The sequence below is a fragment of the Rutidosis leptorrhynchoides genome, chromosome 7 (genome assembly GCF_046630445.1).
Source record: "Rutidosis leptorrhynchoides isolate AG116_Rl617_1_P2 chromosome 7, CSIRO_AGI_Rlap_v1, whole genome shotgun sequence".
In the NCBI taxonomy this organism is placed as follows: domain Eukaryota; kingdom Viridiplantae; phylum Streptophyta; class Magnoliopsida; order Asterales; family Asteraceae; genus Rutidosis; species Rutidosis leptorrhynchoides.
Genome location: NC_092339.1, coordinates 263,104,466 through 263,115,314, shown reverse-complemented (window position 1 = coordinate 263,115,314; position 10,849 = coordinate 263,104,466). Strand labels below are relative to the sequence as shown.

General features: G+C 33.9%; 1 protein-coding gene across 1 annotated transcript; it reads right to left on the bottom strand.

Annotated features, from left to right (window-relative positions):
- Nucleotides 1-3,061: 3,061 nt before the first annotated feature.
- LOC139858707 (uncharacterized) lies at nt 3,062-4,882 on the bottom strand. Its single transcript, XM_071847543.1, has 2 exons — nt 4,514-4,882; nt 3,062-3,373 (listed from the first exon to the last, which is right to left on the bottom strand). Exons 1-2 carry the CDS (start codon nt 4,838-4,840, stop codon nt 3,167-3,169), a joined length of 534 nt encoding a protein of 177 aa, XP_071703644.1. The 5' UTR covers nt 4,841-4,882; the 3' UTR covers nt 3,062-3,166.
- Nucleotides 4,883-10,849: the final 5,967 nt, after the last annotated feature.

Genomic DNA, 10,849 nt, shown 5'->3' with positions numbered 1-10,849 from the left:
TCCATATGCACAAGATGCAATGGAGCTTCAGAGCTTAGAATGGTCTTCGATTTGTGTGATGACTTCATCATTTTCCCAATCGCGCAAGAAGGACATTCGTGTTGTTTGTCATATTTGAACAAAGGAAGACCGTCTACTAAGTCTTTAGTGACAAGATTATTCAAGGTTTTAAAGTTCAAATGAGAGAATCGTCGATGCCACAACCATGAATTCTAGGCTTAAGCTTTAGAAACAAGACACAATGATTGAGAAGGAGTAACGTCGAACAAATTGATTGTGTATAGATTATTAGATCTTCCACCAATAATCAGATCATCACCGTCTTCGGTTTGAACTTTACACGAGTAACGACGAAAAAGAACTTGTAAATCACTATCACAAAATTGAGCAACACTAAAAAGGTTTTGTCCTAGACCCTTAACATATGACACACGCTTAATAGTAATACCATTTGGATGACATCACCATAGCCTAAAATTGCAGCAACCTGATCATTTCTGAAGCGCACCGTTCCAAGAAAACGTTCTACATAATTATGCAACAATGACTTGTCACCAGTCATATGTTTAGAACACCCTGAATCCAGGATCCAAACACATACTGGAACCCCCTGCATTCAAACATGATTAATGCATAGATTTAGGAACCCATTTAAAAGTGGGTCCCAAACCAACAGAAATATTCTTCACATAAAATCTAGAATCACCATTCAAAACATGCACAATAGATTTCAAAGTAGCACGAGTATGATCTCGAGTTTCCACACTCGACTTATTACATACAGAATGACAAGGTACAAATTCAAATTTAACATTCTTTACAAGTTTTGGATTCTTAGACTCAGAAAGACTAATATTTGCTTTGACTAAATCTGTTTTCCGAATCCAAACTTGTTTAATTTCCTCCCCTGAATTTAGACCTGTCATTTGAAAATGATTTTTGTTTGAATTCTTTTGTGGAAATTGAGATTTAGTACTTGTAAACTTCACATCTATCATTGACTTCTTTTGAGAAGTCTTTCGTTCTGTTCGTTCAGAATCTAACGAATTCCTATTGACATCAAAAGACAATGATTTTGATTTCCCCGTTTTGCCCTTCTTCCCTGGTGACTTTTTGAGAATTGTTTTCTTATTGTTCGAGTTTAGCACATTTTGAGAAATCTTGTTGACTTTCTTACAAGCATATACCGAAGTAGGAGAAAAAAGAGATTTTGACCTGAAAGGACTTGTTTTAGTATTAATCTTGACCTTATGTTTTAAAAACTTATCCTTAGATTTATTCTCATCTATTTCTATTACAAGTAAGAATTAGATGAAGCCTTGTAAGATTTATTAGGACGTTTCTTGCGAGTTGTTTCTTCGTATTGAGAACAATCAAACTCGATTTCTTCCTCAATCTTTGGTTTAACCGAAGGTTTTTGAAAGGCTTCATCATTGACAAAAGCGTATTTTAATGAAAACTCGTGATCAATAGATTTTTTCCGTTTTAAATCTTCCTCCTCAAATTCCTCATGTTTTACCTTTTTAATATGTTCAGGCACACCATGTCTAATGAATTCCTCATCATATAATTGACAAATCTCGGATTTAATGGATTCAAGTATCTTGGGATTCTCATAACCCAACCCCTCTTTATCATAAGATCCTACTGTGTCCATGTTCTTTGGTTTGTACATGAAAATCGTTTGTTGAGATTGATCTAGTTTTAAAGATTTTTCTTCATAAAAAGATGCATGAAGTTTTAACTTATCAATCTCTTTCAAAAGTTCTGTACATTCACTTTCTTTAAGATACACAGTATGTTTCAAATTACTGATTTCTGCTTCTAGCTTTGTGAGAGTAGGTTTATATCCTTCGATTAAAGTTTTAAGTTTATCTCGAATCCCAGACATTTCGTCTTTTAGACACTGTACCCTCCGTTTATCCGAAGATTGTTCTTCATTTAAATTACAAATAGACACTTGACATGTTGTTAGCTCCTTTTCAAGGTCCGTCCTCAAATTTTCACTTATGTGAAGTTTGGACTAAAATTAAGCTAATTCTTCATTTGATTTCAACTTTGAAGCATCAAATTCTTAGTAGTTTAAATTAAATAGACTTGCACCATGACATCACTATGAAAATTACAATCCTAATTTAGATTTCTATGTTTTATAAGTGAAATGTACTAAAAATAATTGTTTACTTAAGTTTCAACCGATGAGAACTTATGTTTAGGTAGAGACTAAAGAAATTTAATTGTCTAACAATGTGCTTATGTCATATCCTAAAATGCGCATATTTTTAATGAATATTTAAATTTGAACGCTGCGCCTGCAGCCAGGGGCGGTTTTATGTGTGTGTGTATGTGTGTGTGTGAATTTAATTGTCTAACAATGTGCTTATGTTATATCCTAAAATGCGCATATTTTTAATGAATATTTAAATTTGAACGCTGCGCCTGCAGCCAAGGGGGGAGCAGTAGATTTGCAATTTTCAGTATAAAAAAAATTCAGATTTTTCGACTTTGCCCCCAGGGGATTTTTTTTGCCCCAAAACCTTCAAATGTTGTCCAAAAACATCCAAATTTGGTCCAAGAACCTTCAAATTTTGCCAAAAAACCTCCATATTTTGCCCAAAAAAATTGCTACGTTTAAAAAAAAAAAAAAAACGACCCATATGAAAAGAAAAATCCTGCTTCCGCCAGTGCCTGCAGCTCTGAAATTCCATGATTGTACTTACATTCACCCAAACAAGGTGGGTACCTTATATCATCTACAAATCAAATAGTACTCTATGTTTGAGGTTTAACAAGTTCCTTGTAGTTTAATTATATTAATATATTTTTTCGTACTAGGAATTACCAAAAGCCTATAGGCGTTGTATGTGTTTTAGAAGATTAAACTTTGCATAGTAATATATAAAAGGTGTACTATTTTGTTTCTGTTTTCAAGAGTATACTGCCTGTTTTTTACCCTGTTCTGGGTATTGCTTATGGTCTGGCTTATGTTTTCTTCTTATATGAACTAACCAAACACTATTATATTAACAATAGTAACATATCAACTCACAATATAATTATTTCAAAATTTATATCTACAGATTTGCACACAAGAACAAATTAGATAATCGAAAGCATTAGTATTCGAGATTACACATGGTAATTAAATGACAATTGCTTTACTAACTCAACTGGATTGAATAGACTGAATGGATTTTATTTTCTCAACAACCTCTTTAAACGCCTCAACGGTTAAATCCTTTTCTATGTAGTCAATATTGGATGGATCAAAAGGGCCTTTAACTCGATCGATACTTTTTATAACAGCTCTTGCCGGAAGAATGCTCTTTGTTGGATCAGGAGACGTTCCCGAGCTCAAGCTCGACGAAAATCCCTACACCATAAAAATCCACAAATTTAATTCAAAAAGTTACAATCCCAAAAAAAACTTATAAAAAATTTGTATTGATATTACCACTCACGTTTTTGATAAATTCCCCATTATCATACGGTACATGTACATGTATTTGATGGGGATTATCACCTAAATGCCCATTTTTTCTAACCATTTTGACTCAGAATCCATAAAAAATAAAAGTTGACAATTTACCCACGCAAGGGCAAGGGCGCAAGATGCCTCTTTGCGACCTTGCTCCCCGGTGGACGCAAGGACGCAAGGTGCCTCTTGTGACCTTGCTCCCCGGGGACGCAAGGACGCAAAGTGCCTCTTACTCCCGCATGCATGTCATAATCAATGTTTTCTTTCAGGCATTTCATCAAACACCTTACGTGCGTCTTACATTTCATAAAAAAAAAATACACTTAAAACACATGCTTTTGTGCTAATTCCATTTCTGCCTATACAATAAAGAAAACATTGATTATGCTGTATTTTTTTGTGGATTATGCTGAATGTATCTCGGTATCTTATAACCATGGAGTTACCTCAGAACTAGGGGGTTATATACACGTGCGGTGTTGTTTGCGCAATCGAAACCGTATCCATAATAGCTATGCCTCCTTTAACATACTCAAGCTATGTGTCACTATGGGAATGCAAGTACGACCAATTTCAATTTATTTATTCATCATATGTCGATTCGAATGCCATCTTTTAAGTAATAAAGAAATATAGTTTCTGATATTAATTATATTGTGTATGTGTATTTTTTGTTGATGAAATGTAAGCGCACGTAAGTTGTTTGATGAAATGCCTGAAAGAAAATATTGATTATAACATGCGGGAGCAAGAGGCACCTTGCGTCCTTGCATCCACCGGGGAGCAAGGTTGCAAAGAGGCATCTTGCGCCCTTGCGCCTTGCACGGGCAAATTGTCAACTTTTTTTTTTAATGGGTTCCGAGTCAAAAAGGTTAGAAAAAATAGACATTTAGGTGATAATCTCATGGATATCATACAATGCCTATGGTGGATTTTTTTTTTTTTTTTTTTTTTTTTTTTTTGAACAGCAACTACGATGGTGGATTTATCATGAATATAAGTGAAAACATCATATCATATATGTAATTAAATAACCTTGAAAATGAGGACTTCAACTGGTTGGTCATCCACAAGTGCTTTAACCAAAAGTGCTTCTTGGGCAATTTGACTATAGAATTCCAACATTGCTATCTCTTCATTGTAACCATATTCTTGGTCGGTTTCATTTTCGTCGTCTTCTCCGTATCTAACTTGTCGTCTAGCCCAACAACGAATGTTAGAAACTTGCGGTCGTTGGGTTGCGATTTTCAGAGGCTTGTTGGAGCAGAGTGTTTTATGAGTGTGTTCAAATGTTGTGAGGATTGAAGTTGTGGTGACATTTTGAGAAATGGTAGGCAAAAGAAAAGGGAAGGATAATGTCATGAGTGGTGGTGACTCAAGAAAGTGTTAACACAAGACTCGCACAAATTAAGATAGAATGATAAGTGGTACAAATTGAGTTTTGTCTTTACTTGACAAACATGAACAAATAAAGCATGGAATTGGTCGTTTTTACTAAAAAAATGTTTTTGAGCCACTGATAGATACAAGTCACATAGTTAATACCATGTCGATTATTAACCATATTGTTAAAGATACAATTGAAAAAGCTAGGAAATTAAACATAATCAATTACCAATTAGCATGTTAAGCTACAAAATAAATTTAGTCACAAAATCTGCCTCAATGTTTTTTTTTTTTTTTTTTTTTCTTCGTATTTGGGGTTAGCTTAACGATATCGGAGTTAACCATCAAAGGATGTGGGTTTAAGTCCTGGGTGAACCATTTGTAAATATTCAAAAATATTGGTTATATGGGTGTGTGTTTGACCTTGAGAGAAATTCGCCCAAACGCATCAAAGATACTGGCCAATCAAATTAAGATTAGCCAACATTGACCCCTATCACCAAGGGCTTTAGCTACTTACAAACTGGTCCTTGTATTCAAAGTAAATTATGATAAGGTAAACTCACCGTACAATAAGTACACAAAAATATAGCTGCATCTATGTGGGAAATCAGTTACCTAAAAGTGGAACATTGGATTCTTGATCTTCACTTGACAACGTGAAAAAGGCTTTAGGCCAATGAGAGATCTAAGTCACTCAGTTAATATACCCATGAACAATATGAACCATATTGTTAAAGTTACACGTGAAAAAGTTAGGAAATTCAAACATAATTACTTACCAACTAGCATGTTAAGCTATAAACAAATATTGTACATAGAAAAAATATAAGACCAACATTGACTAACAACACCAAGCACTTTAGCTACTTACAGAATAGTCCTTGTATTCAAAGTGAATTATGAAATGGTAAAGATACGATACATAAAGTACACAAAAATATAGCTTCCTGTTAATTTTGTTTTGGATGCATCGTAGGCATTTGATAGTGCTCAAGTGTGAGTTTCCTCCAAGGATGTTTGCTATCAATTAGTGATGACTGATGACCTTTAAACTTACAATTCGATCTCAGGCTCCAAAATCAACTGCCTTCTGAGTTGCATGTTTGTGTGACATAAAGTGGAACATTGGACTCTTAATCATCGCGATCACGTTTAGCAGCCACGTGTTTCTCGTGATACAACATTTCTATGAGCGTTTCCCGTTTAGAATTCAGGTTTTCCAAGTTCAGATATATGGCCTTTTGACATGGAAATCTTCGTTAGAATTCACAATTACAAGAGGATTATCTATCTGTTCACAAGCAACAACAACATCCACTAAACGGCCTTCCATTATACCCCTTATCAGCGTCTTACTAAACGTAAGCGGCTGTAAAGAAACAAGATGACTACGTCCCAATAAATCAAGCAGGTGATTATAGTATCCTTCGAGTGAGCACAGATTAACAAAAGAAGAACAGTTAACCTTAATACCAAAGTTGAGTATGATGACTCCGGTTCTTCTGATATTGTGACCCATTCTCTCAAAACATCCTGGAAATTTAACATATCAATAACTATAGAAGTTAAAAAATCAGAGATGTTCTCTATCATATCCAAGCTTTAAACTCAACCTACACGCAAGACCATACTCCATTTCTCATAACCAATCCATTCGACAAAAGATGGTCTTGTTGTGAAAACGTAACCCCGAAGAAAATTAACCAAAATTATAAGTCGCTCCCGGGTAATTATAAGAACGAAGATGGTGACAAATTGTCACTTTCTCGCCCGAAACCTGCAGAAAACGTATCTTTCACTATGTTATGTAAACTTGTAGCTAGATCCCAATTTTTTGAAGTGGACATATCACTATTCATAAGTCTCTTAAATAAAGCTCTCTAGTTTAAGGAGAACCAGCATCTAATTTGATTCTTCGTATTAGATCCTAGAAAGATCATCGCTATTCTCCCCACATGTTAAACCTCCCTGAAATTTTTTTTTTTAAATTTACTGCTTCTTTGAGCATGTCCCGAAATGTAGCAATACCTCTCAGAGATATCATTTCCTTTGCATGTGCAATTCTCCAATCGATATGAAATACATTTGACAAAAATAGCTCCACACCTAGTCAGATATATTGATCTACAATCGAACTAGCCTAGTTCCGATTGTATGGAAGCTTACATTTCAGCAAAGATTACCTAACTTGATAGAAACTTGTAGAAACCTTTGTCCGTAGATGCACAGAGAAGTTGTTTTCAGTGTCATAAACGCTGAGACTAGAGTTTTCTCAACACTTCCTCAGCAAAAAAAAGTAGTGCCAAGCACCAATATTGCGAAACCGTAGATGAAAATTCATCAACGTAAATTGTGTCCAAATATCCGTCCCTAACCTATCATCTCCTGTACCCACTGGGCTTCAGCTAGCTTCCAGTACAAAATATCTATCTATCACCATCATAATTTCTCACACCAAAATAATTTTATATAAAACCCTCTACGTTCTTTTTTTTTTTTAATGGGAAACCCTGGTATTCAGATTCGTAACTAGTGTTACAACCATGACTCCATGTAAAGGTCGACTTGATCAGTTCCTAAATTAATTCTTTCCAATAACTCCAAAAGTAACTAAAGCCTTCCAAACAAACTACTAAGTCTTCTAATAATTCAACTTTTAATGCTTAATCGTTCGATCTTCATTCTGTAACAGAAGGTGAGAATCGAGTATTTGTCTCCAAAAGAGAAAATAACCTCTGACCCTTATAATTCTTGGTGTTTTCATCAAACACTTGGACATATGAGACAAACTAATTTCTACACCCTATAAAATGCTTATTTCGGTATGCATTAAACTTTTAATGAACTTAGTTGACAATCAAATTCTATCCACAAGATGGTGATATAAGTGAACGTTTGAAATTAACAATTGAGCCTGTCAACGGACCGGGTGAACACTTTGTCACTCTTGACATGTTCAGAAGGTTGTCAGGGTTCCCTTAACATGAAGTAAATACCGAACTTCCATCAACTCATGAAACCTTAAAAACAGTTCATTATCTTGGATTTGATGGAGAGTTAGAACAAATCCAGTGATTTTAAAAAATCAAAACTTGTAATGAGATGGGTTGTTTTACACATCATCATCAATCGGTGCTATCTTCCATCAAAGACCGATGAAGATTCAATGACAAAAACACACTTTTTCACTGTTTTATTTAATTATACGTGACAAAAATGCAGATTATGCTAATATCATTTGGGAGAGCATGAACACACAAGTGAATGAAAAAGGCACTAAAAAGGGCAAGGAGTACATTCCACATATCCATTTTTTGTCAATCATAATCGATCATTTCATTCAAGAGTATTAAAAAAACTAGTTTAAGACCCGCGAATTCACGGGATCGTTTAAGAAAATATGTTGAAAAATCACATTTTCGAAATATATTTTCAACATTCATAAAGCAAATCCAATACCAGATGAGACACAAAACGAAATATATATCTGAGTTTGAGCATAGAATAGTGGTTTTAACATTAAAAATTACAAAGTGATATACAGCATCAGGTAGTATTTGACTGCAAGTTGTTTCAAAATAACGCCCAACTCTACTTCCGTTCTTTTAATTACTGTACCTAATAATCTAAAATTACTATAACCCATTTTTTTAAAAAAGCAATTTGTTGGCATCGAATACTCTCATTTGCCACGCACGCACGCGCTTTCGGGCAGGAAACCCGAACCGCATTACAGGGATCCGAACCTTATACCATCCCGAGGGGCAGCCTGGGTCCTGAATACGGGTCGGTAAAACCTTCCCCGGGGCAATTCGACTTTCAGGAAATAAATCCCACGAATATTGATAAATAAGAGAACCCACATGAACCCATTGATAAGTTCATGAACCAATAGTTACATTGAGAGCTACCACCACAACATAAATAACCCATTAGAGCGTTTGACCTGATTTCAGTGTGTTTGTCGGTTTAAATAGCTTGCTGGATATCTGCACGAAACAGGTAACGAAATTCCAAAAGACACATTAGTAAAGTTATAAGTACATTAATTAGAAAAAGTAAGGAAAACTATCGTATATTTACAATGAATTTAAGACTTCGTTGCAAAACTCAAAGTATCGTAAGTTTGTAACCATGTTATAAGCATTAGTAATGTATGGAAGTCTAAAAAGAGAAAAAGGTGGTTGCGGGTCAACTAATCTCTTTTGAGTAATGGCCCGTAGTTAAAAAAAATACCTGTAAATACTAATTCATAAGACTATTATTAATCAAGTTAAAAGTATATCCAAACACCTCTTAAACTGATGCATACATAGCATATATTCTTTGACTTTGGAATGTTAAAATTTCAACTGAAAGATTAAATGTAGTAATGTGGATGGATTTCCTTTCACATTTTAACTTAGTTTTTACCCAGAGCAATTGTGTTAGTTTAATTTGATAAAGTTACCAACTTTTGACTCAAACAGAAAAACCAGAACAAATATATATATTAGAAACTGAACTACTCTGAAGCTGGTGGAAATGAAGGGATTCAGATAGGAAAGAAGACCTTTGGTTTGAAAGAGTCAAACTTGACTACTATATGAACCTGATGATTTCTTTGATTGGCAATAAGAACATTTATGAATAAAAAAGTCTTGCATATGTACTACAGAACTTGTTTCACTAATTTAATATATGTTCTTTTTAAACTTTAGACTTATACGAATTTTCACATTAAAAGAGAAACACTTGACAAATAAAAGACAGACAAATACTTACTCTCTTAATGTCGAATCCACCGTTCTTAAGAATTTCCGCAGTAGTGACAACTGTTGCAATAGCTGAACAGCATAATAAAAGAACAGATCAATATAATATATGGGATGTTAGATACATATCGTGATTAACAAAACGGCTGCGGATGGCATTTCAAACTCTTGCATTTTTTGTTTCAATACCTATTTGTAGGTGTGGCAGTGTGGCAATTAAAGCATTCGAATGTCTCCGATAATTTTTAAACGAAAAACATGATAATGTAGTTACATTAAACACAACATAATAAGTCATCGATAATAAAACTAAAAGACTGAGCATACATGCTGATAGGAAGTACAAAGCGTAAAACATAAATCATCTATAAAAATATTTTGCGAGCCTCTTTTTTTTAAGAAACGGAGCAGTGTGGCATTGTTACCTATATAAAGAATGACCAAAGGCCGGCGTGTCGTTAGCTTTGTTAAAAACGGATTTGCAGACAATGTTTAATATTCCAGCATCCAAATATCTGTACAAATAAAGCCATACCCACTACCAATAACAATGCCGATCAATAATAGTAAAGAACACAAAAACAATCTATATCTTTATATAAAAGAGAGATTAAAACAGCTTAGTTGTCATTAGGGCCTTAATTAGAGGTTATTATGCAAAGTGTATAATCCACATGTCTCATCCACAATATTTCTGATTTTGAAATTTGAATAATTTAATTAATTAATAGAAAAAATATGTTTAATTTGGAAATGCAATTACTTAAATTTAATTAAATACAAACAAATAAAAAGCATTTACCCTTTTCGTTACATCAGGAAGCTATTTACAAATTTTAATTTATAGTACAACTACTAAATAGGTAGTAAAACCTTGGTACATGAGGTTTCATTGTTTCACTTATATTATGTACTGAAAACTAAATTTCAATAAAAAAAAACAATTTTAAGTCATATGATACAAATTGTATGAGAATATGAGATACTCATAAAGTCATAATATGTTATTGTTTTTGTTTTTACTCATTGTAGTCTCAAGTTGTTAACTATAAGATTAATATAGATTGTTGCAATTCCTTCTTTTTTATTACAGAGTATCAAAAGTAATAACTTTTTCAAAACGGTATTTTGAGTAGTCGTGCAGTGCAACGCACGGGCTCAACACCTAGTAATGGTATATAACTGAATCAAATTAAACAATTAGAAACAGTACCTGTAAAATGATTTT

What these genes read in the sequence shown, in the direction of transcription:
- LOC139858707 (XM_071847543.1), bottom strand. Translation starts at nt 4,840, where the DNA reads ATGACATTATCCTTCCCTTTTCTTTTGCCTACCATTTCTCAAAATGTC. An exon ending in TTGAAGTCCTCATTTTCAAG is followed by an intron (nt 3,374 to 4,513) that starts GTTATTTAATTA and finishes TTTATGGTGTAG; the next exon opens with GGATTTTCGTCGAGCTTGAG.